At 58.5% G+C, this 27,596-nt stretch overlaps 1 protein-coding gene and 1 long non-coding RNA gene across 5 annotated transcripts; one reads left to right on the top strand and one right to left on the bottom strand.

The window, feature by feature from the left end:
• Positions 1-802: 802 nt before the first annotated feature.
• LOC139073894 (uncharacterized) lies at positions 803-9,822 on the top strand. Its single transcript, XR_011523027.1, has 3 exons — positions 803-890; positions 4,157-4,225; positions 6,127-9,822. It is a non-coding gene; the product is annotated as an uncharacterized lncRNA (long non-coding RNA).
• A 178-nt stretch (positions 9,823-10,000) lies between these two features.
• On the bottom strand, positions 10,001-27,506 carry TBKBP1 (TBK1 binding protein 1). Of its 4 annotated transcripts, none has more exons than XM_070560533.1 (10): positions 27,381-27,506; positions 25,219-25,478; positions 24,709-24,831; positions 24,346-24,450; positions 23,182-23,362; positions 22,405-22,577; positions 22,173-22,234; positions 13,493-13,611; positions 12,537-13,258; positions 10,001-11,564 (listed from the first exon to the last, which is right to left on the bottom strand). In XM_070560533.1, exons 2-10 carry the CDS (start codon positions 25,441-25,443, stop codon positions 11,436-11,438), a joined length of 1,839 nt encoding a protein of 612 aa, XP_070416634.1. In that variant the 5' UTR covers positions 25,444-25,478; positions 27,381-27,506; the 3' UTR covers positions 10,001-11,435. The 4 variants fall into 4 exon arrangements, with proteins under 4 accessions (XP_070416634.1, XP_070416635.1, XP_070416636.1 ...); XM_070560534.1 differs by having other exon boundaries at positions 22,405-22,580; positions 24,346-24,444; XM_070560535.1 differs by having other exon boundaries at positions 22,405-22,580; positions 27,381-27,415.
• Positions 27,507-27,596: the final 90 nt, after the last annotated feature.

The following is a 27,596-nucleotide window of genomic DNA, read 5'->3' as shown; positions in this document are numbered from 1 at the left end:
ATATGTTCCTGTTCACATAAACTCTCCCTCCCTCCCAGAATCACGATTCTGGTCAGTACCCACCTCCCCACCTTGCAACCTGGGGCATGAAACAGATTCTTTCCCCTCCTTAAGTGAGAAGAAGCCCCCCCCCCCCAAAGATTGGGGAATTCAGGAATCAGTGAAGAGGTGGACACTTCCCATCTCAAAAAGCTGACTCGTCTTCTTCCCACCAGGGGACCCCCAGCCCTCAGCTGGTGGGGGCAGGTCACAGATAAGTCGTACAGACCCCCGACCTTCCTGCCTGCTCAAAGGCTCAGAGAGACATGAACCCCAGTCATCAGAACGCCACTCCCAGACCCTGGATGAGGACTAGCGAGTTTGGGGAGGGTCTTGCCCCTTGGGGAAATTGAATCTTGGGGAAGGGGTGGTTAGAAGGGCCTGAGTCAGCAATCTGAAAACCTCACGTGTGCCCACCCCAGCCTGGGGGCGGGCTGGGGAGAAGGAGGGAGCTGAAACAGAAAGAGAGATGGAGAGACGGAGAATGAAAGCAGGAGAGAGAGAAACTGAGACAATGGACAGTCAGAAAGAGAGCAGCGGGCAGAACCGGGGGCGGGGCAGGGCACGGGAAGCAGGGAGAACCGCGGTAATGGGGGTGCGGGCAGAAGGGGTCACAGGAATGGTCATCTTTTCCCTTTCATCACTAGCATCACAGATGCACAAAGGTCAGCGCTGAAATAATCCCACTCTCACAAAGGAGGCTTAGTGACAGTCACCAAAAGGGAAAACCAACCTAGGGTAGGACCCACCCTCCTGTCTCCCAGTCTGGGCTCATTTCCTAAGCCCCGAGGGAACGGGAGGACCAGGCTGCTGGGATGTTGAGGCACAGCGGGGCAGTCCCAGCATTCTCTGTGAGTGGGGTTGGGAGGTGACATGGGGGAAGGGGACGGGAGATTCGTCTTGATGTGTATTTGCATGGCAAGCGTACTTCTTCCTTTGAGATGTTACAGATCAATAAAAATAGCAAAACTTTCTAAAGGATGCTCTTACCCCACTTTACATAACATTGAGATGAGGGGATGGGACCTCCCCCCTTGGCGCTTGCTACCACTGATGCACAGGAAGGAGGAGGTAGGAAAAGGGGCCAAGAGTGTTTTAATATCCAGAAGGAAAGAAGAAAGCCTCTCTCTCACCTGCCCCACCTCCACCCTGAACTCAGGATCACCTGAGTTCTGTCTTCCTGACTCTGGGAAGGATGGAGAGGTAGGCCCTGTCAAACTCCAGAACTGTCAAACTCTAGATGTCATTTACCAGGGTCTGGGGCCTGAGCATCCATATTTACAGCCTGCCTTCTGCCATCTACACCACTCCTGCCTGAAGGACCACCAGTGGAACTTGGCCCCGAGAGGGGAGGGGACTCCAGGTCCAGAGAGGGGAGGGGACAGCCATCTGGGAGGGAGGTGGGGGAATTCCAACTAAGGACTCTGGTACGAGGCCCAAGCACCAGCTGGGCTGTCAGGCTGCTACCCAGGCCCTGCCCATGAGCCCACCCTCAGCAGCAGCTTGGCTCACTGGAGAAGTGGAGCTGGAAGAGGCAGATTGAAAGGAGACTCTTTGGGGGACCCAAGTGTCCTCAACCTCAGCTCCTCCCTACTTCAAGCTGGATGAGGCAACCTAGGAATAAGGTTACCCCCACCGGGGTGACCTCCCAGACCCCTGGGCTCACAGACATGTTAGAGTGCAGTGCCTGCAGTCCTGCCATCCAGAAACCCCCACCCCAGCAAAAGCCTCCAAAAGAAACCAGTTTCCATCTGTGCCTCCGACTCCTGAAGATCTGGGGGTCTAATAGGAGGGGCTTCCAACCCCCTTAGTCATCCTAGGAAGCCAAGCTGAATAGCAGTGACTGATATTAACCCAACCACAAGCCAATTTTGTGGTTTCAGTTGTTTTCAGAAGGAGCAGTAAAGCAGCGGCAGGAGGCCGTGGGCAGAGGAGTGGGCTGCCTCCAGGACCCCAGCCCTGCGGGGCACCGACGGGGCAGTGTGGGGGCACTCACCTCTGCCCTGGCACCACTCAGCCCAAGCTCAGGAAGGTCTGGAACTGCCCCCACCTGGCCGATTCACGTGGCAGGGTTGTAACAACTAGGGGCACCTCTCCCCATCCCCTCCAGTCCCCCTGGCAAGTTCACTGGTTAGGCTGGCTGCTTCCTGGATCCAGGCTGAGCCCTTTCCTTTTCTTTTTTTCTGTTCATTTTCTTTCTGTCTTTCCTTTCCTTTTCCTTTCTTTCCCTCCCTCCTTCCTTCCTTCTTTCTTCCCTTCCTCCCTCTTCTCTGTCCCGCCCCGCCCCTTTTCCTCCTATATATGTATATGGCAGGAATAATTCAGGAGCCACAGCAAAGAGAACAGAGGCTGCTGGAAGGTTCTCCAAATGTACATGGGCTGCCGGGCTCCAAACCAAAAACCACAGGCACCCAGGCCCGGTCTCCAGCTCCTTTAGCTGTGGCACCTACTGGCCCCCAATCCCCAAACCACATCTGTTCACCCCTCTCATGAGCTGGGAAAAGATCAGCATTAGCAATAGGGGCTACTTCTCGCAGAGTAGATTTTGGAAGAATCTCAGAAATATAGAATGCCAAAATGTCAGAGCTGAGAAGGAAATTAAAACCACTAGGTCAGTCCCTTCATTTTTTTTTTCACACTGAGGAACAGAAGCTCTGAGAAGTGATGCCATGTTCCCAGAAGATGGTTAGGATGAGAGAGCCTCAGGCTCTAACCTTACCTCCCCTCACTGCCCCACCAGATGCAAATTCTCTCCTGTTCACACTTTCACTCCACCTCCTGACCAGACTCTGTCCTGATGACTAGGAGAAGAATAAGGTAACCAGGGACAGGCCAGGTGCAAGGAGGCAGGTACACAACATCAGCAGCCAGGCAGAGAGAGGGAACGTGGGCATCTCCTTGTCCTCTTCCTCCGGGGAAGCCTGCCTGAATTAGCTATGGGCCTGTCACTCCCCACACCCGGTGGCTGTGGCCATGGCAGGGAGAGAAAGGAGGGAGCAAGGGTGAGAAAGACATGAGTGAGTACCAGACATAGCTCGCAGCCCTGAGTGACAGGGAAGGAAGAGGAGAAGCGAGAAGGGCAGGAAGTGGGGTCTGGACAGGAGTAGGGGGTGAGAGAAGGTGGGGAAGGGGAGGCACCCCCATGGGGAAAGAAGCTGCCCTAATGAGTCACTGCTTCCCAGGTGCAGCCCTGCTAGGGGCTGCCCATTTGTGCTTAAGATTTGTCATGTGGGGGCCGGCCCCGTGGCCGAGTGGTTAAGTTTGTGCGCTCCACTTCAGCAGCCCAGGGTTTCGCTGGTTTGGATCCTGGGTGTGGACTTGGCACCGCTCATCAGACCATGCTGAGGCAGCGTCCCCCATAGCACAACCAGAGGCACTCACAACTAGAATATATAATTATGTGCTGGGGGGTTTTGGGGAGAAGAATAAGAAGAAAAAAAAAAAGATTGGCCACAGTTGTTAGCTCAGGTGCCAATCTTTAAAAAAAAAAGATTCATCATGTGATTTCTACAAAGGACAATTGTGTGCATTGCCTCCCAATGTTCAGCGCTGTCAGAGTGGCAGCTCAAGTTGGAGAGCTGGTTGTTAAACATTTACCAGCACACCACTGGATAATGGGGTCAGCCTCAAAGCCAGGAGCATATGCCTGTGTGTGCATGTGGGACTTCACGCATGTGTCGGTGTGCACTATTCCTGGGGTCTGCATGGAGTCATGTGTGAATGCACAGCAGTCCTTGCCTATGACCCTGTGACACCTGGGACATACCCGTGTGGCACTGTATTCCTGGTTGTGTGAGACTGTGTGTGTGTATGCATTGCGTTTTGGGAGGAGTGTGTGTCTGCAGGTGGGTGTCAGTGGGAGTCTGGTAAGTGAGGAAGGGTGTGTGTGTGTGAGTCACTGGGACCATCTGTGTGCTTTACACATCTAAGTGTGGGGCTAAGTGTAACAGGGTGAGTCTGGAGGACAGTGAGGGGGAGACCCACATGTGCCCACTGTGGGGGACTAGGGCAGTGCCTGAGACTGGAGACACACAAATCTCTGAGCTCCGAGGACTCGGGGGGTGGGTGGCTAAGGGCTCCTGTGCCAAGTCCTGCTCAATCCCTCCTCTGTCCTCAGGCTTAACCACCTGCCAGTCTGGGAGGGAATAGGATGCCGAGGCAAGCAAGGGGCTCTCTGATCCCTCAGGTAAGTTCGCTGTGTGTGCTGGGCACTCCAGAAAGGCCAGCACCAGGGGGCACTGTCCTCTGGCCTGCCCCTCACCATGCTTCGGGGTGAACTATCTCCTCGACACCATCGCCTGATCCTCCCCTCACCTCCCATCCACAGTTCGCTGTTACCGTCTGGGGGGGCAGGAGAGTTTAGCTCCTGCAGCACCCACAAGACCAAGAGCCCTAGGAAGGGGGAGGGACACGATTGTTCAATCAGCCTCATCCACCTACTCACCTGTGGGCCGAAAGCCTGGGCTGGGCATCCCTCTGGAGCAGGGGGCTCTGGCAGGAATGACACGGGCTCCCTGTAGACCCCTGGCCCTCTGCTGACCCCCTCTAGCTCCTCCACCCTATGGAATTTGGCTCCACTATCCCCATTTCCCCCTGCAGGCCTCTCTCTCTCCAGGCACAGGGGAAAGGAGCCAGTCTCCCCTTGACCATAGCTGTTTCCTCTCCTCTCATCCCCTCCCTGGTCTGTGAGACCAGAAGAAGATAAGCATGAAGATAGGACGGTGAGGGAGAGGGACCTGACGAGAGACAGGCTTTCTCACCAGGGGTCTTCTAACTCTAATCCCTGACCCACGGTCTGGCTTTGGGACATATGCCTTCTGATACTGAACCCACCCTCATCCCTCCTCCCTGGAGACTTCAGGCCCCTGTCACCTGCAGTGGGTCGCAGTGCTCATCTCTCTACCTCTGGCCTGCACTGCCCCATGCCAGCCCGAACTCCGCAGCCTTAGAGGGAGGGATCTACTGTGGAAAACGGATGCCTCGGTTCATCTCACAAATGCGCCCCAGTGTCTTCACTGGAAGTTCTTCCTAAAGTCTAACCTAATGTTGCTTCTACTGTGGCCCTGCCCAGCACCTCACTGGCTAGAAGCCTGGCCTTCTTTCCATCTCAGTCAACCTTGCTCCTTCAGGTGAAGCTGGACCCTCAGGCAGAAAGAGAGCCAAGCTCCAAAAGCGAAAACAAAAGTCTTCGCTCATCCCCAGTGCTCGATCTACACGCCTCGTCAGCCGCTGCCCCCAGCCACCACAGAAACCCACAGGGCATTGGAGCTTTCATCCCAAAATGAGTCAGGGCCCCCCAGAGGGGTTGAGCTGGGGCACAGGAATTTCCCTTCATGCCAAGCAGGGGCTGTACTTGACATCGACCTCTGTCCAGCCTCCTTGACCCAAAGAGGCAAGATTGGCTCTCCCACCAGGAGAGGTCGGATTTCTTGTGGGCAAACCCAGCTGGCCCTGGAAGCACCTTCTGCCTGGCCTCTTTTAACACCAAATTTTCTCTTTTAATACCAAATTTTCTCCCTAAGTTTGATGCTAAAGGGGGATGCATGGAGAGTGCCTAAGTATGGAGTTGGGGACAAGAAGTGCTGGAGCCTGCTGAGTTGTACTCTATGCCTGCTGCACCTCATGCCCCACAGTAGCCCCCACATCTTCATTCCAAGGAAGTAATGGAAATAGAAGTGTCTCCCTAGGACTGTGGCCCCAGGGGACTCTCAAGCAGGTGCCAAGAGGCCACCTGCAAATCTCCTAGCTCCTTCTTTCTCCTCTTGCGCTCAAGAGAGCAGGAAGATTTTCCCAATGGGGAGAGAAGTGCTGGGAGTGGGCCCAGGGCCAGTGAGATGGCTGGCCAGGAGAGTGAAGGCAGCAGGTGGTCCAGCTGACCCCTGTGGAAGGTGGCATACTCCCCCGACCCTGCGCCCTGCACCGCATATATTCTCTCCCTCCAAAATAGCATCTCTGGAGGGGGAGAACTCAGCTCATCGTTCACTCCTTCCCACAGTGTGTTCACAGCTCTCTCACTGTCTCTCGCGACCTGGTTTCCCTGCCAGGCCCTTCTGCTCTGCCTTCACCCTCTCCACCTCACTCTTCCAGGTCCCAGGACACCTCTGGCAGAGAGGAAGCCTCCCTCTCCTCGGCCCATCACGTTCGCCATCTCCCACCTCCAAGCTGGGGCTGCCGCATCATTCCTTACCTTCTTTGGGACAGAAGTAAATTCAATGCACAAAGATCAAGCACCAAAAGTGTTTGTGGGGGTCTGCGTGGTAGACACTGGGACAGGGGAGAAATATGTCAAATAGCACATATTTCTTTCTCCGAGGATCTCACAAGGGATTGGTCTGACCCTCGGGAACAACCTGCAGGTAAAGGTGGAGCGGAGACCTCTAACAGAGCTGGGAGTCCCCTCTCCATCCCACCCCATGGGCCTAGGGCCAGGGTTTCACACTAGACCCTGATCCTCTTCATGCCACTTCTGGAATCTACTCAGAAGCTCCCTTGCTATTGTTTGGACTATTCCTCATGCAGAATGTTCCTGTGAGTGGCTCCCAGGCTGGCAGGGGAAGTTTGGGCCATGTCCTGGGAAATGCCCAATCTGATGGGGTAGCAGGACACAGACTGAAGAAAACAACTCCCTAGTTGGGCAAAGCTGGGGTCACCACAGCTGGGAGGGGCCCCGGGGAGAAGGCTCCCAGAGGAGGGAAGGGTGGGTGAAGTAGGCCCCAAAGAAGGACAGGGGCAGGGCTGGGTGTTGGGGCCGAGAGAAGTGCGAGGCTGGGATGGGGAATCTGCCCAGTTGGAAGACGGAGGAGCACCAGTGGGTGAATTTCCCGCCCCACCCCGCCCAGGGGCCAGCTGTTGGACTGGAAAGGCCTGACCTCCCGCCCCCAGCTGCAGGAGTGCTGGAGGCAAGGAAAGAGCCTAAAAGGCCCCCCCAGGGAACCACCTCTCCCCCTTGTTATTTCTGGCTCCATTTTTTGGTCAAGAAGGGTGTCAGTGGTAATGCAAATTAGGAGGTGTTGGAGGTGCTGGCCGACACCCATCCTGTCCCCCTCCCAGCCCTCCCCTCCCTCCCCCATGCCCACACTCACACAGCCGACTGGAACATCTGCGAGGTGCGCAGGGTGCTCTGGCCCTGGGCTGAGTTGGCATGGAGGGTGGGTGAAGCTGCTGGTTCTCGGGGGCTTCTCCCTCTGCCACAAGGACAGGGGACTCACTGAGAGGGCTCCAGCTAAGGCCCAGGTCCTCCCCGACCCCAGCCCCCTCCTGCCCTCGTCCTGTCAGGCCTCCCTGGGTCATTAACATCTGCACAGTCAATGCCCCAAACCAGAGCCTTCTCTTGCAGGCTGCCCATGGGAGGCAGCGCAGACTGGAGCCATCTCAACAGTACCCTCACGGCCTCTGCAGACGGCGTTAGCTCTCAAAAGGCACTTGGGCAGCCTGGGGCACAGACATCAGTGCCAAGAATTTCTCTGGAGTCAACATAGAGAAATTAGGGGAGGGGCAAGGATGGCACAGGGTGCAAGAGAATCACACACGTTTTCCCCACACTGTCTGGCCTCTGCCCCTGGACACCTGGTCCCACCCCTTCCCAGTTAGGACCCCCTTGCCCTTGATGTTTCATCCTTGCATCTGACCTCAATTCTTCCTGTGGTAGCCAAAGTTGTTCTGCTCTTGTCCTTGCTGAGGGAGGAATGGGACTGGGGGAGCTGTTCTGCTTCCCCCTACCCTATAAAGATGTGACTGAGTGAACCCCCACCCGCTCTGTTCTTCTTCATTAGTCCTAATCAGCGGGGTGAGGTGTTTCTCATTAACACGGCTGACTCACCAACACATCCCTCCTTTTTGTTAGCGATCAGCTTCTCCCCGACACACACACACACACACACACGCACACACACACGCACACACACTCCAGCAGCTTCTGAAAGGAGCTGTTGCTCTCCTTAGCTGATAGCCTGACACAGCCTGCACCGGGACCCAGGAGATGGGCAGGGGTCTCCAAGGCCTGGTAGCTCTGGCTGAGGAAATCCTGGCTGGGAGAGGGCAGGGCTGCAAGGTCCCCAGAGATGAAGCTGGGAGGCCCGAGGGGCGGCTGGTGGCTGGAGAGACTGAGAGCCGAAGAGCCGAAGCTGGAGAGATTGCTGGGTGTTGGCCTTTCATTGGGTACTTGGAGATGAAGCCATGGACGACTTGGTCTCGTCCATGAAGTGCCCCCATCCCCTGCCACATCTGGCTCTGGGTCTGCAGTGATAAAAGTGTTTTCTCCAGCCTCAGTGGGGGTCTTCCCTCCACTTGGCTCCTGTGAGAGTCGTCTCACCCTCCTCACTTTCCCAGGAGCCTAGAGATCAAGACCCCTCTGACCCTACACTCTCTTGGCCCCTAGTGCCCCCGACAGGACTCCTACAGAGTAGTGAGCAGCCAGGGTCCTTATATCTGATCCCAGTGCTGCTTAGGAGGGGAACGACAAGTGTTGACAAGGCTCGCCAGCCCCTCCCCAGCCCCCTCACTCCTCATGTCCTCTCCTTTGGGGGAGGCATTACATGAAAGGCTGTGGCTCTGGGGGACCTAGGCTGGAGGCACTCTAGTTTTTTCTCCCTTCCCTGCCTTTCCTCTCAGCCCCCAGCAACTTTCCACTCTGCACCTGAGCCCTTTCCCAGGTCCCCAGAAGTCAAGGAGACAAACTGCCAGACTCGCCTCCCTATGTCCCCAGTTTCCCCTCACCCCAGCGATAGGGGAAGGCCCAGGCTGTGGGATACTGGGGTTCCCTCCCACTTTCAGACAGGCCCAAGGACCAGAAGTGGTTACCTGGGTCATGCCCCTGCCTCTAGCTCACTCCCAGTTCATCCTTTGCCTTTTTACTCCATGGCTAGGATTCTTCTCTGCCTGTGTCCCTGTTCCACCCCTAATTCACTTAAGCCCTTCCAGCAAATGCTATCAGAGATCCAAACAGGACCCCGACCAAGAAATTTGGGTGCTGCCTTCCTCCATGGGAGTTGACTGAGGTGAGAGAGCACCAGGGGGCCCTGAACATCCATGTGCCAGAGGTTCCAGAACCTTCTTTCCCATGACTTGTGAAGTCATGTCCCACAGGAATGGCTCTCTCATCTTTCTTGGCACTCAGGATATGGCTGCAGATGGAATCAAGGTTGGATGAACTTTTAGAGGCCAGCTGTAGTTGTTAGCTCCAACAGAGGAGCAGAGGAGGCTGGGAAGTCTCTCTCCGGGGGGCTGGACCTTGGCACTAAATGCGGAAGGGTGTTTGCCTTGGGTCTGGAGCTGAACCCCAGGCCTTCAATGAGCAATTGCCCTCGCCTTTTGTTTCTAAGTGAACCCTTGACCTGAGAGGGTCACACGGGAATGAAAGGCACCCAGAGTTGACGAATAAGTAGCTCAGCCCCTTTCTGCAGACAGGAGGGCACATCCCTGGCTGGGGCAGAAGTCATGGGTTCATGACCTGGCTCTGACCTCTCAGGATATGGGACTTAGAGGCAGCCGTTGTGCCTGGAGCCCAGCTCCTCCCCTGCTCTCAGACCCATGAGGACATGGACCATGGATGTTCTTCCTCTGTGACACCCAGCCCAATTCCTGGTATGCAGAACTCATTTGATGAAGAAATAGCTGCTACTGATAAAGGAACCCCCAGGGCAACAGAACCTCTACCTGCCAGACCTGCTGGGAGAGAGAATGCAAGAAACCTTGACACCTGGTCAGGGCTGGGGTGGCTGCTTTGTCCTGAAGACACCCTCTACTGCTCCATATCTGTTCTAAATAAACTCCATGTCACAAGTCATCTGTGGTCACTTGCACATCCGAGTCTCCAGAACCTCCTTGGAAGGTGGGCGCCCCATGTATCTCCTATGTGTCCAGTTCCCACCCTCCCATAGTTGTGGTTCCTGGAGTTTCCAAGACTCCCCCGCTACCAAAGGTTCTCTCCCCACCCAGGCACAGAGGACAGAGACAGAACACATATGGAACAGGTAAGTTTTATTTGGACTTTCAACTTTTTCAGAGAGCTCAGGGGCCCTCACCTCCCCTCTCCAGTCCCCCTTCCCCATTTCCCCTCCCAGGGGGAACACACAAGGTACAATGCCATGTGTCTCTGGAGTCCTTGGCCCCTTCCCCGCCTGACACACCCCTTCACTCCCCTGCGTAGAGGAGGAGGGGAGAGGTGTGAGGAGGTGCGGGGCCTGGAAGAGTTGGATCAGAATGGTACATGCACTGACAATAGCGTCCACTGCCACCCACCCAGGACTGAGACCCAGGAGAAGCTCACAGTGGAGGGGGTTGGAGTCATCGTGGGGTGCAGGCTCTTGCCGTAGGAAGCTCCCCAACTCAGCCCTGGGGACCCCCTGGCCTCCTGCTTACCCGTCCTTCTGAGGGAACGACTCTGAGGTAGATTGCACAGAGGGAATGTGGGTCGCGGGGGCGTGGGAAGGGGGTTAGCTCTTTTGAAGTTGATCTCCACAGCACCCTGGGCCCATCCTCAGGTTCTGGCCTAGGAGGCAGGGCTGATGACACCCACCCAGCTAACAGAGGCTGAGTCACACCCAGGCTCCAGGGCCCCTGCAGTGTCAGGGACCCAAGGGGAGTAAGGGTGGAGGGGAGCATCTGCCTTAACAATGTGTGCCTCGGTACCGAGGCTCCAGGGGGAGGGCATGGGCCTGGGAGGCTGGCACAGACAGTCCCCTGGCCTGAGGGTCATGGTGCAGGCCCCCCCGGCCCTCAGGGCAGCCTCATTAGGCTGGATCTTCCCAGTCCTCCAGGATCCTCCTCTCCTCTCCCACCCTCCCTACTCCCTAGGGTGGGCAGAAGGGGAGAACAGGGCTGGCCTGCAGGGAATGGCAAGAAACAAGACGCCTCCTTCCCCAGTGGAAGCCCACACCACAAGCCACGAGCTGGCCACAGGACAGAGGAACCGGCATCAGTGTGCAGGGCAGGCCCTGGGACCCCACAGGGAAGTGTTCTCCAGACAGAGCACAGCTTGAATAAGACGGACATCGGGGGCGGGGCTGGGGCAGCTCCTGGAGTCCTCTGATACCCTCCCCCTCCCCCAGGCCCAATCACTACACACTTTCTTGGATCCAACCCTGTCTGAGAACCAAAAGGCAGAGGAAGAGGCTGGGGTGGGGTATGCCCCTCCCCATCCCAGCCCAGATCCCCACCTCCCAGCAGAACTCAGGGAGCTGGGGAGCCGCCTTGGCTGACCTCCTGGGAAGAGCCAGGGCTGAGTGGTGCCTGGACCAGGGAAGACGGCACGCACATTGACTCAGTAGCTAGTGGAGGTATCTGGGGGTCGTAAGGGGCTGGGGCCCCCCACGAGATTCATGCAGCATTCAAAGTGAGTGAGTGAGTGGGGATGATGGGAGAGGGCAGAGAAACAGCCAGTGGGTGGGGGAGGCACCCTAGATCTTGCTGTTCTCCAGGTGGGAGTCAATGTGTTTGATGAGGGCATCATCTGGGTACCCGACAGGGAAACCCAGCTGGCAGAGGGGGCAGCTGCGGATGTCAGAGCCCACTGTCTCCATCAGAAGCTGTGGAGAGAGGGGGAAGTCACTTTTGGTCCCCAATCCCACCCACGGTCCCCACATCCCAGCCTGTCCTATCCTGGGACCCAGGGCAGGAAGGGCTGCAGCATGCAGGAGTCTGGGCACCCTTTCTCCAGCACTACCCACTTCCTCCCCCCTCCCGGCCCACCTTCCACCAGCTCAGCGTCCACTCCCCCAACCCAGGGCATAAGGTCCCCAAGAGGTGTGTATGAGGAGGTGTGTATGCTCAGCCTGCCTGGGCATCTGCAGTAACGAGCCAAGACCCAGACATGTCCCAACAGTGACTAAGACACGGCTCCCAGATAACTCAAAGCAATGGATAGCCTCAAACAATGTACATCCCCGAAATACTTTTCTGTCTGGTTTGAGTATATTTTGGTCCTTCTAGGTGGCAAGGGTTGGCTCTGACATTCAGGAAACTCATTATTTCAGTGAAATGATAGAGCCTTGAGATAAGGTGTCTTCTGGGAAGGACAGAAAAGAGTAGGGGCTGTGAGACCTGAGGGCAGGAACTACATGAACCGGCCTATCCCTGTGCCGAGGAGACCGCGGGCAGCATGGCCTGCATCACCAGTACAGCAGATGCTCACTACCAAGCCAGGCGCCATGCAGGGCTTTGGGCTCACTGCCTCCCTGGTAAGAGCCTTCTAACGAAAATAAATCCAATCATGGTCCTCATTTTGCAGATGAAAAAACTGAGGATCAGAGAAGATAAGTAACTTGCTCGAGGTCCCATAGCTACTAAGCGGTGGAGTCCGGAATCAAAGCCAGGACTCCCTCTGAAGACCACGCCCCTAAAGACGGCACTAAACAAGGTTCAATGGTGCAGGCCCCAGGTCACGCCAAAAGGCCTCGGGAGAGCGGGGAGAAGGCCCAACGCCCGCCCCAGGGAGGCAGGGCTGGCCACAGGACCGGAGCCCCGGGGCCGGGCGTGGAGCGGGGCGGGGCGCCACTCACGTTGATGGACGGCCAGGACTGCGCGTGCTCGGCGTGGGCGTAGGCGGCGGGCGACTCCGGGACCGGGAAGCCCGCGCAGAAGGAGGCGCAGCGGATGGTGCCCGCCTCGGGGCTGGGCGGGCTGGCGGGCACGGCCCACTCCTCCTCCTCCGACGGCTGCTTCTCGAAGCGCAGCCGGATGCCCTCGAAGGCGCGCCGCGGGCTGAGGGGCCTGCCCGGGCCGTAGAGCTCGCCGCCGTAGGCCCGCGGCTTGGGCAGCGTGGCGGCCTCGGCCTGCAGCCAGGGCGGGGAGGCGCCCGCGTAGCCCGCGCCCTCGGCCATCTCGGAGTAGCTGCGCCGGCCCTGGAAACCGGCCTTCACGTGGTGGCTGGGCGGCTTGGCGTAGGCGCGCTCGGCCAGCGTCCTCTCGCCCGGCGGCGGGGGCGGCGGCGGCCGGGGCTGCGGGGCCGGGCAGGCGGGGGGCCCTGGGGAGCGGCGCTGCGGGCTGGGGGTCTGGCACGGCGGCGGCACCGGCGAGCGGCGCTGCGGGACGGGCGACGGGCAGGAGGGCGAGGCCGGCGAGCGGCGCTGCTGGGGCGAGGGGCACGGGGGCCCGGGGGAGCGGCGCTGGGGGGCGGGGGACTGGCACGGAGGGCACGGGGGCGCCGCTCGGGCAGGCGGCGATGGTGAGGGGCACTGGGGGGCCGGGGAATGGCGCTGCGACAGCGGCGAGTGCCTCTGGCCTGGAGGAGAAGCAGGACGGGGTGGGGAGGAGACAAGACGTCAGAACTGGGGAGCCAGGGGCTTGCCGGGGACCCGTGCCCCCCCACCCCCACCCCCACCCCCGCTCTACTCCCAACGCGAGTTAAAAGGGACCAGGCACCAGGAAGGGAAGTGGAGGGTGGCCCAGGACGCAGGATGGTGGCCATAGCTGCCCCTCCCTCCGATCCGCTCGGGCCTCCCCTGACCCGGCTCACCGCCGCTCCGGGCCTGCTCCTGCAGCAGTGTCCTCAGGATCCTCCCCTGCAGCGAACTCAACTCCCGAAGCCGGCCCAGCTCCTCTGTCAGCTCTGTGTAAGCCAGCGCCAAATTCACCCTGAAGGACATCCCAGCCCCCGGGTCAAGGCTTGACCCCAGCCTGCCCTGACCCTGAGGTCAGAGGGCAAGGAGTGGGGAAGAGGAGGGAAGTGGGTTTACTGCCACAGCTGTGGAGGAAGAACCCAGCATCTGGCCCTCCCTTCCCTCCAGGGCCCTCCTACCCCAACTGGAGAAATTCTTTTGGGCTTTAAGGTCCACATCAAAGACCACCTCTTCCAGGGAGCCTCCCTCTCCTCCCAGTGAACCTTACCTGGGGCTAGGGCAGCGGGATAGGCTATGGGCTGGGGATAGGGAGCTCAGTGAGTCCAAGGGGTCCCTGAATGCATGTGTTCGCCGAGCCGTGTCTGTGGCCTGAACACATCGCATACGTATGTGTGTTTTTCTAATCTGTGCACAAGCTGTGGTGGGCAAACACGGATTCATCAAACAGCTGCACTGAATTTCTGGTAGCTTTTGTCACTGTGAGTTCTCTCAAAGAACTTGTACTAAAAGTGTAAGCGCAATCCGTGTGTTGGGAGCAGGGGTCCAGAAAAGTCCTCACCTCTGAAAGACTAGGGACCACCGTCGCACAGTCTATGAAGAGCCCCATTCACTAAGTGGAGACATGGCTTCCTGAGGTGCCAGCTGGTAAAACCCGAACACAAGTCCACCCAGCTCTGGGGCCGCTGCTCTCGCTTCCAGCTCAAAGCTGCTTCTGAGCTCCTTTCAGCCTTGCACCTCCCAGGATCTCCAGGGAGCCCTCAACAGTGAGATCTCTGTGCACCACCCACCTCCGACGGGCACCCCTCGCAGTAAGCACGTATCAAAGGTTGCCTTGTTCTGGAACTTCACTAGGAGTTCCCTGAAGTTGGGGATTATATCATTGTATCATTTTCCCAGCACCTTGTCCAGGGCCTGGTACCCAGTAGATGTTCGGCAAGTGAATAATGAATTGCGCCTCTCCATCCATTTTTCTTTCTTCTTCCCTTTCTTCCTCCCACTTCCTGCTCAGGCCTCCTGGGTACCCACCCTCACGAAGCTGGAACAGACTCAGCTTAGCAAAGATTTCACCCACTTCCTTTCTCTTTGGGTCACTTTAACCCAGAACCACCAAAGGTTATCACTCAGCATTGCCTCTCCCCTCTCTTCCATCCTGGCCTGCACACCTCCAGGAGCCCTGCCTACCTTCACGTGAGGCTCTGCTGTGGCCTTAGGTCACTGTCTTCATCCCTGCTCTGGGCTTGGACAGAGCCTGAGAGGCAGGGGTTTTGGTTTCCTCGGGTCCCCCCACCCCCGCCCCCCATCAGCAAGTCCAGAAGGGACTCTGGAAGTTTGGGGAAGTTGGAGCTGGAGAGAAGTGGAAGGCAGAGGCTCAGCCACTCCAGATGGAGCTCCTCACAGGGGAAGCCCTCTTGCCCCAGCAGCTGTAGGGCCCTGGGCAAGAGTGAGAGGTGGGTGGGGGGTAGTTCTCCAGACCCTGAGGGCCTGTCCCCATCCCATGGTAATGGACATGTGAGATGGGATGTATGTGGATGGGAGGGAGTTAAGGGAGGTCAGTATGATGAGTGTGAAGAACCGGTGTGAGAGTGAGCGTGTGTATGTGTGTGTGTGTGTGACCCCGGAGGAGAGGAGGGGAAGTCGTGAGGTTAGGGCTTCAGAGGGCAGGAAAAGCCGAGGTGCAGAGGCTAGATGATGACTGAGCTCCCTCGCTCTCCGCTCACTGGCTGCCTCTTACTACTCCTGGGGCAGAGCTGGGCGTGGGGGAGACAGTGGACCCTCCTATAACAAAACTATTTTTAACCCATTTGGGCCAAAGCCAAATTATGGCAACAGGCTGAGATTCTAGGGGACGAGCCCTCTTCTTAGGAAGGGAGAGTGCTCACTCCCCATCTGAGGGTGGAGAGGGACGGCCCAAGCAGAGAGGAAGGAGTTCTTTTGGGAACCCTTGCTGAGGCCCTTGGCCCTCGATCCCCTCATATCTCAGCCCTTATGTTTGCTAAGTGTCCTGTGTTCCCCCACCTCATCTCATGGATCTGTGGGAAGAAATGGCATCTCCCCACTCAGACTGAGAGGTCCAGTCTGTGTGCCCACATTAAATTGAGGACTCCTCAGTGGAAAGCTCCCCTCTTCAGAATGAGGGCAATCTGAGGGCAGGAGCTGTGGCTCCCCCATCAGACTGGGAGCTTCCAGAGGATCATGCTAACCCCTCAGTGGTGGGGGCAGGAGGGGGCTCTGGGCAGGGCATTGTGTCCCCCTCTGACCAAGCAGCCACAGTTTCTCTCCCCATCTGCCTTCACTGCTGTATCTCAGGTGACAGATACAGGTCGTCGCTTTCACACGCCGCCTTGGAGATCTCACCTGCCACACTCAGTTCCCAGGCCCCTATCTCTCCCTTGCTTGCCTTCCTCTCCTTGTCAGGAGCTACCCCAGTTTCCACTGCCCAGCTCCTAGCACCCTCTTCACAGCAAAACAGACAAGGCAGCAGACAATGAAAAGAAGCAGCGCCATAGCCCAGACCGCCCAGCCCGTCTCCCAGCTCTGGCTGGGAGCGGGCGCCAGGTGGGCACTGGCCTCCTGGAGCTCCAGGCAGCTGTTACAAAGACCTCTAAGCCCCAAGCAAGTGATGGGACCTGACCTCCTGATGTCCCAAGGCCCTCTGGGACCTCCCCCTTCATCGGGTGTCTCTTCCCACCTCTAGATGCACAGGGCTGGGCTGCTAACTACACTAAGGACCTGAATGACTCACGTCAGAAAACAATGCCAATTCAGTGGAAAAAATCTCAACTTCACAACACAACCAAGAGTCGCACACGTGCACCTGAATACACATTCCATTTCCTGGCCCTCTGGCCCACACCTGAGTGCTATTTTCCACCATCGCGACTGTTTGGGAAGGATAGGTCAGGGGCACAGCAGCAGGTGGCTGCCTTTGGGGGCTTATTTATTGCTTAAGTTATTGGGGAGAGTTTTGTCTGAGTCTCTCCAAACCTGGGAGGGACCCAGGGACAAAAGAATCACAGATAAGCTGTCTGAGCCCTTATCACAGCCCACTGATTGTGCTAAGAACTTTACTTAATCTTCACAACAACCCTTCAGTGTTGCCACTGTAATTATCTCCATGTCACAGATGAGAAAACTGAGGCTTAGAGAGGTTAAGTCACTGGATCAAAGTCATAAAGGCTAGGGGTAGTGGAGTTGCTGGAATGGGAGCTCTGGCCTCCTGGCTCCAAAGTCCAGGCTACTGACCACTCAGCTATATACTGCGTCCCAAAAGGATCAGGAAAGGGGGCAAAGGAGAGATGGAAGGCAGCAGAAGGGAAAGACGGTGAGAAGGAAGAGGCTGGGGACCTCGGAAGTGGCCTGGGAGCCCTGAGCGTCACCATCTCTGCCCTGGGAGGGGAGAAGAAGGTGCTAGACACATGTAGAACTTGAAGATCAGAGCTATTGAGAGGCTGGCTCAAGGTCACAGAGCAGTGGTGGCACGGTGTGGGGATTCAAACATGCTCTTGGCACCTCAGCCTGCTGAGTGCAATGGCAGAGCTGGCAGGAAGGAGGGCTCCCTCTGCTGCAAATCTTTCCACCCTTCACTGACTTATTCTTTCATTCATTCTTTCCACCGGTAATTCAGGGATCTCGGAAATGCATCTGGAAACAATAATTTTCACTGTTATTGATAGAGCAACCGAGATGACAAAGGTTAGAGACATAAGCATCCTCCTGTGTAAAAGGCCTCTTTCTGTTCCAAACCAGCTGGGAGACACATGGGCTTCCCAGGTCAGTGCCTTCGCCAGGGAAGTGCACTGGGTGCCCCGTGCTGCACTGGAGCCCCAGTGAGGATGCAGCCGGGTGGGAATTCAGGCCAGTGTTGGGTCATGGGATTAGAACTAGGGATGGGCTTGAGGTCAGGATTAAGGCTGGGTCAGGGTCAGATCAGGGCTGGGGTTGATAGCTCATTTCCTATCAGGATTGTGGGCAGAGGTAGGGTCAGGATGAGGGATAGGGTTAGAGTCAGGGATGGGATCAGTATTAGAGTTAGGACTGGCATCAGGATCAGAGCTGGTCCCGTGGTCAGAATCAGGGTAGACTGAGAATCAGGAGGCAAACAGACATCCAGCATTCCCAGCCCTTCCATCCTTGCCCATCACTGCCCCCAGCTGCCCCCAGCCACCTCACCCCTGTGGGGGAATTTAGGGACCAAACTTTCCACCACCCACAGGCACACCCAGCATCAGTCTTCCCACCCGACCCGCCCGACCCTCTGGGAGGGGACCTCAGGCACCGGGCCGTGGAGCGGACTTGAGGTTGCGGGCCGGGGAGAGGAGGAAGTCGCTTTGCAACAACCCAGTGCTCCACCACTTCCTTTCAGGCGCCTTGAGCCCCTTCACTCTCCTCGACCAGCTATGACTTGCGGTCCACAGAGCCCTGCTCTTCATGGCAGCCCCTGCCATGCTTCCAGCACAGCCAGATGTTCACTGTGTCTAGGCGGCTCCCCAGCTGCAGCCGAACTGAGCAGCTCCCAGCGGGGCTGGGAACCAGAGTCCCCGTTTTGGAGGAGGCCACACATCCCAAGCTGCCCAGGACTGTCCCCGTTCACGCTAGTTGCCCCAGCATAAGTATTAATAGTGCCCCCTTTCACTTTCAAAAGGGATCAGGTTTGATCAGCAAATCATCTGGCGGCCCCTCATATAAGGGCCTCCTACGTGAAGAAGGACCTGCCCCAGAGAAATCCCACAGAGGCGCTTGCTGGGGACCTGCTTGGTATCTGCACTGAACTTCTCTGATTACTTAAGTTCTTCGTACCTCAGTTTGCTCAGCTGTAAAAGGGGACAGTACCTTCACCAGGGTTTTTTGTGAGAAATGAGATTTTGGAGGTAAATCGCCTCGCGTAGTGTCTGGATGAGGAAATAGGGGAGTCCCTAGGAGACAGGTGGAGAAAGGGGGAAACCAGCCTGGATCCCTTTTTGGAGACACAGCTCGATGACTCTGGTTTAAGAACGAGGGGAGGATGTGGAGTTTCCCATCTAGGGAGAGGACGCGGTGCGAGCTGCTCTCTGCCTTCCTGGCAGGGAGAGGGTCACAGCCGGTTCAAAGCCCCCTGGTCCCTCAAACCACAATCAGGGGGGAGTGGTGGGCCCCAACTTTAGGGCCGCTCCCCACCCTCAGGGAGCCCCCAGGCTGCAAGTGCTGAGGGGTTAATTCCTGTGAGCTGGTGCCCGGGCTGAAGGAGATTTGAAAGAAAGGAAGTAGGGAGGGTGAGAAGCGTGAAGGGGGAGGCCCTGGGCCCGCTGGTTCTGGGGCAGGAGGCTAAGCTCAGGGTACATGGGGGTCTCCGACTTCCGTCCTGACCCACCCCACACTGCCCTTGACCTCTGTGCAGAGTTTCCATCCTCTCTCTCAAGTTCACACTTCTCCCCCACCACTAACCGCAGCCCACGCAGAGGCTTGTGGGCGGAGAGAGGGGGTTGGGGGTGGGCGGAAAAGGGCCCAAGCTGCAACACTGAGCCCCCCACGTTGGGGAAAAAGAAAGGCCTATAGTCTTCCCCCTCATCACTCGCACTGAGCCCCCATCATCTCACAGGGGGCTCACATCATGGATGGGCCCCCTCCCCTCTGAGCCTTCATTCCTCTTACTGAGCCCCCACCCACTCAGAGCCCTCAGCCCCCTCAGGGAGGCCCCCTCCACAATTTCCCCTCCACCCTCAGCACTGGCCACACCCTTAGAAGGGCCACACTCAAGAGCTGTGACTCTGGGCTGGGCCCAGAGGGGAGGGGGCTGGGGGTTCTGCACCTCTCACCTTGGCCGGGACCCTCCTGGGGTCCTTACCTCCCTGTGCACCCTCAGGAGCAGGGTGGTCTCCACTGCCACCTCATCCCTCATCATTGCCTTTGGCCCCTGAGTGACCCCAGTGGCTCTTCCTCTGGGGCAGTTTGTCCCCCTGGGCACCGGCCACCAGGTTCTGGTCTGACCAAACAGCAGGGAAATCTTGCCCAGAGGTCAGACCTGGAGGGGGCAGTCTGGTCTAGTCCGGGCACCCATTTTCAGAGGAATATTGATAACCAGAGTTTATGGGCCAGGGGCTTGGATGGGAGGGTCTGGGGTTGCCCCCTCAGCACGGTAGCACCCCTGGAGGGGAATTAACAGAGAGAGGCAGGAGCAGTCTAAGGGAGGGGTTTTTTGTTTTTGTTTTTTTTGAGGAAGATTAGCCTTGAGCTAACATCTGCCGCCAATCCTCCTCTTTTTGCTGAGGAAGGCTGGCCCTGAGCTAACATCCGTGCCCATCTTCCTCCACTTTATATGTGGGACGCCTACCACAGCATGGCTTGCCAAGCAGTGCCATGTCCACACTCGGGATCCAAACTGGCAAACCCCAGGCCGCCAAACCAGAACGTGCACACTTAACCTCTGTGCCACCGGGCCAGCCCCTAAGGGAGGGTATTTTAACAGCCAGGACTCCCACAGTAAACCTGGCTGCCCTGGAGGTGTCCAACCGAGAAGGGTGAGCACCTTTCGGGGAGACACAAGACTCCCACATAGAAGCAGGCTGGACTCAGGAATTTCTGTGGGCCCCTCTTCTGCTTTCACACCCCCACCTGGATAATCCAGCCCCTGCATTCCTCTCCTGGGAAAGCCCACATGTAACATTCCCACTAGCCTGGAGGGTCAGGCTGAAGTAGAAGGAAGAGGAGGGGCTGGTGGGGAAAGTGCTGAGAGCAGGTAACTGAGGCCTCCTCAGGTGGGAGGACAGGGGAGGGAGCCTCGGGAAGCAGCCTATTACCAAAAGGAGCTGAGTTTATAAGAAAATAAAACTACCGGGGGAGTGAGGACTTCCTCTGAGAACAAACTCTTGCCAAGCTGGGGCTGTCCAGAGATGCTTGGCCTGAAAGGAAGTGTGAGGCTGGGCAGGCTGGTTCCGGAGGCCCCGAACCACAGGGACAGAGGGGAAGAGCCGGGAGGTCATCTTTGGTAAGACCAGCTCAGGACAGCCTTGAGCAGAGCCCAGCTCCCTCTGGCCAAAGGGACTCGGTGAAGAGATCCCTTGGGGTGGGAAGGGAAAAGCTCTTCTGGCCAGATAGAGGCATGGATGGTAGGACCTCCAGAAGTACCTTCTAGGAGCGTTCTCTCACTCACTCACATCCAGCCTTGGCCTGTGGGATCTACCGCCCCTTCCCCGGCTCCCCCACCCTCATCACCTTCTGCTCACATCTCTCGGCAATGACTGCCTCTGAGCCTGTGAGGGAAATCTGGGCCCCGAGAGGTGAAGTCAATAAAGCTCAGCATCCCTGGAAGGGTCCCTGGGATTCAAAGCCTGGCTGTTCCAACTCCAGCCCTGCCAAAAATATCCTCTCTCTGGATTCAGCCAACTGGGGGAGCCTTCACTGCTGATCTTCTGAGAGGATGGGACTCTGACCCAAAAAGGGCCCTACAGTGTGACTTTTGAGGCAAGCTAGGATTCTAGAACATGCGTGTGCATGTATGTGTGTTCTGGATCTGGGCACATGGGCTATGATGGGCTCTGAGCCCCAGCTACAACCTAGGGTGGACCCTTTCCACAGAGGCCTCCACCACCCCCCAGCAGCCTAGTGAGGGGTCCCACCCACAAGTCTCACAAACTGGGTTCTCACCCCCCCAGTTATCACAGCTCCACCCAGGCCCTCACCCCAGGGTGCAGAGGGAGGCGAGGGGTATCCCAAACTGGCCAGAAGCTGGGAGGAAGGTGAGGAGGAAGCCTGCTGGGAGGAGGACCCCTGGGGTCCTGAGCTGGGTATGCTGTGTGACAGAGGGTTACTTCCTGCCCCTCTCTGGACCTCGGTCTCCCCCGAGTCTGTGCCACCCATCTCATCTTGGGGAGAAGGCTTAGGCGGAAGGCGGTTTGTGCTCTATTTCTCAGAAAGTGGGAGAGGATGAGTTCGGGTGCGGATGTGAGAGGCATCAGGCTGGCTCTCCCTCGCTCCCCATGCTGCCCAGGGGCCCCCAGCTCAGGGTCCCCACTGACATAGCTTCCTCCCTACTTCCTGCTGCCCCTCTTTCCTGGCAGGACTCCCCAGGGACACCCCAGCAGAGCACATTCTAATTCCCACTCGCTGCTGTAAGAACTCAAGGAAAACCCTCCTCTCCTAAGCCCCAGCTTTCTGCCTCCTGAGACAGGAGATGAGGCACCACAAATCCCGAAAGACCATCTCCTCCCTCCTGGCCGGAGAGGAGAAGGTCACCCCAACTGGCTGGGCCTTGTTACTGGGACCAAAAACGGGGCCCCAGAGAGGCCCAGAAACTCACCAGGGGACACAGAACACAGCAGCCAAGCCTCTGAGGAAGTCTCTCTCAACCCCTGACATCGCGAGAGGACATGGGTGCCAGAGAAAAGCAAAAGGAACGTCCCAGAACCTGAGCACACCCAGAACCTCACCTCCTTCCTGTGAAGGATGCAGGGCCACACAAGCAATGCAAACCCACAGCCCTGATGGCTTGGAAGAGAGGTCCCCGACAACGCAGCCGGGGAGAAGGGAACCAAAGGGGCGGTCTGGGAAATGCCCCCCTGGGGTGTGGAGGTTAAGAGGGGGAGGACTGTAGATGTGACTCACTGGTCATCTCCAACTCTCTTCACCCATGCCATGTCCCGCTCCGACTGGGTGGAGGCCAGATCCTAAGGGGGAAGATTGGGAGGTCAGACCCTTGCCAGGACTCCCCTGCTCCATGTGTGTACTCAGTAAGAAAGTCCTGAATTCTAAAGGTTGCTCCCAGCAGCCCCTGGATCTCTACAGGGCTCTGGAGGCGCCAGAGCAGGGGCCCGGGGTTGCCGACGCTGCTGCCTACCTGGGCCCGGGTCTCCTGCAACTGCTTCAGCTCCCCCTGGAGCCGCTCGCACTCGGCCTGCAGCTGCTCCTCCCGGAGCTGAGCCCCCCGGGCCTCTCCCTGGGCAGCCTCCAGAGCCTCTTCTAGCCGCCGCCGCTCCAGCTCACTCACGCTCGGTGTGGGGCCTGGCCAGCCTGCTAGCAGGGGACAGGACAACGTCAAGCTGGGTCCAGCCGCTGGGCACCCTCCACCGACAGCCAGAGCAGCACAGAGGGAAATGGGTGAGAAGTGCAGCATGAGGGATCCAAGAGAGACAGCCAGAGGACAGATAGCTCGGGTTAAGAGATACCTCTACCAAGGGCAGTGGCGAAGGATGGGCTGAGCTGCTTTTTCTAATCTCCCTGGAGGCTAGGGAAAAAATAAGGAGGCCTCTTGAAGGGCTTCCCTGGCCAGACACAAGTGTCTGAGCATCCTCAGAGGCAGCTCCTAATCACAATCTAAGACAGGCCGGGGACTCTGGCTGGGGGCACCCTCTGCTGGCCTATACAGGAATTGCATGAGGGAGCCAGAGAATGAGGGAGTTAAGACGGGGAGGTCAGCGAGAGAAACTGGGGTAACAGTGGATGGGGTGAGGGACTAGTTGGTAAGAAGAAAAGGGGCGATTATAGGAGAAATTTAAGACATTATAATGGGATGTCGACTATCAATCCAAGAAGCTGGAGATGTCCAATGGTGTTGAAATGGGGGGTTGGCTGGGGGACTTTGGGGTAGGAAAATCAGGGCCCGCTGAGATCTCACCGTGACTCAAGCCAGGTCCCCCTCTCAGGGCCAAGTAGTGCAGGTCCAGATCAGCACAGGGTGGGGCAGGGGCCGGCGGGGGGCTCAGGCTGGGGAAGGCTGCATCCCGGAGGCTTTGCTGCTGCCGCAGCTGCTGTTCCAAACCACAGATCTGCCGCAGGTGGGTCTCCACCAGGGCCCGCTGCGGGAGGAGACAGAGGGTGAGGGTGTGCACAGGGCCAGGGTGCTCCTGTGAGCCCCCAAGCCCAGGACTTCCCCATGTCTGGGTAGCCATCACCCCCCAAACTGAGCACATGTCCCAGCTCCACTTTCCAAGTGGCCATGAGTGCGAGGTCTCCTCTCCCAGCAACTGCAATGCAGATGTTTCTGGCCACTGCCCCTTGCAAGGTAGAGTTAATGCCTCTTCCTGTCACTAACACACAGGGATCCTTATAAGAACCCTGTCCAGACACTGCCACCCCCTCAGAAGCATAAGAACTTCTATTTGCATATGTGACCTAACCACTCTGGGCTTCATCTACCTCATCTACAACATGGGGATAACCACACCTACCTCTCAGGTTTGTTATGACGATTAAAATGAGTAAATGTATCTAGAAAGATAAGAATGGTGCCTGGCACACAGTAAGTGGCACATAAGAGTTTATGATGATTAAGGCAATGCATTTTTACACGAACACCCCACAATAGTTCTGCGAGGTTGTTATTTGCCCCGCTTCTCAGAGGAAGGATGGGGGCTAAGCGCCCTGACCTAGGTCACAGCCAGGAGTGGACAGAGACCCCGTCTCCTGATTCTGACACCTGCCCACCTGCTCACATGCGTGGTCTTACTCTGACTCAGAATCACACACATGCCAAGACCCACCGCATTCCCACAGACACTTCTGGTCACCTCTGCCCTCACCTACAGCCTTCCGGGCACAGCGCTAAAGCATAGGGGTGACCCAGCATAAGACTCAAATATACAGAATGGGGTCACTCACATAGTCACCTCCTGTCACTGCATGGCCAGGATGTACACAGAGCCCCATTCACAAGACTAAATGGGCACTCACAGACACAAACAAACACAGAAGGGGACACCCCACAAGCACACACATGGGGTTGCACACAATCATACAACCAGGGTCACACCCCCAAGCACCCCAACTCTCTGGGCCTCACCATCTCCCCTAGCTCCGTCTCCAGGTCGTTCTTCTCCACGCAGAGTTTCTCATAAGCCTGGATCATCTCCCCGAGCTGTTCTTCCTGCTCCTTATTCTTCTGCAACTGGACGGGGCCCAGATCGAGTAGGGTGCATGCCACAGTCAGGCCCATCCTTGACTTGGGGGCTGAGCAGCTCCCTGCGCCTCCCACCCCGACTCCCAGCACCCAGTGGAGGGGCGGGAGGAGCTGCAGCCAGTTCTAAGGAAGACCACGGCCATCTCTGACCAAGGAAGGCCAGAGGCTGGGGGGGGGTATCAGAAATTGACAAGAGCAAGGAGCTCAGGGAGCTCACATGGTCTGGGAGGCCTGCGAGAGACTCACCTCATGCTGGAACTGGTTGAGCTGTTGCTGCAGGCTGACCTTCTCCACCTCCAGCAGGGAGCCATCCTTGATTTCATACAGAGAGAAGCCATGCTCCTCTCCAAAGTCACTGATCAGTGGGTACTGCGGGAGAGGCAGGCCCTCAGGAGAGCTAGTGCCCGGCTCCCTGCCCAGGCTTCCACCCACTGGGCCCCCACCCCTCATCCTGCCTCAGAGTCCTCGCCTCTTCCTCCCCACTCCAGTGGGATCTGTACATCCCAGTTCCCACCGGCCTGTAGGCATCTCCACCAACCAGATCTTTTTTAGATCCAAGAGATCCCTCCTGATCCCTTCCTGATTGGCACTGGACTCTCCAGAGTTCCCATCCAGAGCAGCCGCATCACTCGAGCTCTCAAGAGTGTGCACCCTGACCCCACCTTTGGATCCCCGGAATCTCTGCTGAATCCCCAGTTCCTGCCGCCCAGCACTCCCCCACACACACAGCCAGACCCCTCATCTCCAGGTTCTGACCTTGATCTCGTAGACTTTGAGGCGCCGTCGGAGTGTGGCATTCTCCCTCTCCAGGCCCCCCAGCCGCTCCTTGATGTCTCCGTAGGCTGTGATGAGGGCAAAGTGGGAGGCGGAGCACATGTCCCCCCCCAGGGAGGGGTCTCCAGGGGCATCCAGCCACACCTCACTGGGCCCCAGGGCCTCCTGGGTCAGGATGCTGATGTCATCCTCAAACATGGACTCCATGGCAAGGGCCCGGGCTGCGGCCCCCCCTGGGCCTCCTGGGAGAGCAGGAGTAATAGTGGAGAGAGCAGCCTGGAGCTCGTCCCATTCCCCTCGTCCTGGCCTGAGGAGCCCTGTGGCCAGTTGAGATGTAGCCTGGTCCTGCCCCGTCTCCCACAGCCCCTCCCAGACAACTAAGGCCCATCTTCTCTTCTCTGCTATCTTTGCAGGAAGGGCTGGGACCAGGGGAAGACTTGAGGGGAGGCGTGACGACCAGTAGGGACAAATAAGTCAGGCCAGCAGTGAGGAAGGGATCCTTCCGGAACCCAGGGAGACCTGTGGACAGGAGAGGGCTGCTGGTCCTGCCTTCCCAGCGCTGGCTGGCTGGACGGGGCCTGCCTTGACTCACTCCTCAGCCCCTTCTCCACCCCAGGCCTCACTTCCCCAAATACCTCTCCACCAAGCTCCTCATCCCAGGCCTCTGGCACCCCTGGCCCCTCCCTAAGGAAGGCCCAGTGCTTCCGGGAGGGTCAGTCCCCTACTGTTAGCATGTCCTCTGCTGGGCCCCCACCCAACTTCCCAGCTTCCTCCTGCAGGATCCCAGAGTTCAGGAAAAGGAAGTGCCTCCCCCACACCGGGGCTGTGGCAACCCTCCAGGCCCTCCTCACCCTGACCCGCGACCCACAGGAAGTCCTGGCCTGAGTGTCAGAGGGAACACCGAGGGGAAGGGACCTCTGGGAGGCAACACAGACGGCAAGGGGGCTCTGAGAGAGGGCCTCGGAAGAATTCAGGAGCCAGACCCTGGGCCTGCACCCTGGGAAATGGGGAGCCCTGCAAGGGGGCAGGAATGACTCAGGGCTCCCGAAGGAGTAGGCAAGGGGGTGCGCGTGTACTTCTGCTGGCCCTGTTTATGAATGTGTGTCTGTGGCTGGCATGTGTGGGGGAGAGTGTGTGTGTCTGTGAATGAGTGTAGGTGTGTCACAGTCAATGAGTGCCTTGGCGGGGCTGCGTGGGGGTCGGGGATGGAGTTGGGAAGTGGCCGGGAGGCCGTGTGTGTGTGTGTGTGTGTGTTTGTGTGCGCGTGTGTGCGTGAGCGTGTGTGAAGGGTGGGCACGTTCGGGGCCGTGTGTCACGTGAGGCACTATGGGAATGTCCGAGGTGTGTGCGCGCTTGCCGGAACGTGTGCGCGTAAGAGAGGGGGCTCCTGAGGTGTGAGCTGAGACCTGGGGTCTGCTCACGGCCAGGCAGCGGGCGCCTGGGGTGGCGAGGGCTCAGGCCGAGGCCCTAACACCGTCCCCCACTAAGTGCCAGGGAAACGGGGGCCGGGGCCGAGTAAGGAGTGTGTGCCCGGGTGTGTAGGGCCGGCCCCACCTTTAACCCTTTCCTCCCCAGGCCCATGCCCTCCCCCCAACTCCGCCCGCCAGCGCTCACCACACCCCCCAGACCAGACCCCCTGCCCGCCACTTCGGGCCCAACCCCACTAGCGGGGGCTCCGTGCCCTGGGCCGCCCCGCCAAATGTTTCCGTCCTCGGCATTCTCCCCTCGGCCCGGGTGAGCGCCGTGGAAGGCGGATGGGGAGGGGGTGCCTCCTCGGCCCCGGGCCCCTTCTGCGGCCCCTTTAAGAGCCGCCCTTTAAACCCCTTTAGCTCGGCGGACAGAAATTGTCGCCCCTCCCCTCTCGGGGGCCAAGAGCGCGCAGCCCCCTCCCCGCCTCCGGCCGAGCCCCGGGCCCTGCGGCCGCCGTCCCCGGCCGGGGAAGGGGCTCCCGAGGCGGTGCGGCCTGAGCGGCGGCGGCGCGCGGGCGACGCGGGCACTGCGGGCGCCCGGCGCCGGACCCTTCCCCTCCCCGCCACGCTGGGCCAACTGCTGGCCGACCTCCCGCCCCCTCCCGCCCACCCGCGACCCCCGGGTGCCGGCCCGGGGCCGCTCCCTCCCCCCGCCCAGCCCCGCCGGGGACTCACGGCTGCTGCCGGTTCCTGCTTGTGATCGCAGCTTACCCCCTCCGCCTGCTCCCTCCCCAGACGGGCACCGGTGCCCCCACCCCCCTGGCACCGCGCTCTGCTCTCGCCCTGTCGCCGCCGCCGGGTCTCTCCCCACCCCCCACCCCTCCCCCCAGCCCCCCTTCCTCCCTCCCTCCCGCCCCGCTCCTCCTCCGCCGCCGCCGCCTCCTGCTCCTC

This window comes from Equus przewalskii, chromosome 10 (assembly GCF_037783145.1).
Source record: "Equus przewalskii isolate Varuska chromosome 10, EquPr2, whole genome shotgun sequence".
In the NCBI taxonomy this organism is placed as follows: domain Eukaryota; kingdom Metazoa; phylum Chordata; class Mammalia; order Perissodactyla; family Equidae; genus Equus; species Equus przewalskii.
Note: the sequence above shows the minus strand (reverse complement) of the source record. Positions and strands in the feature narration are given on the sequence as shown.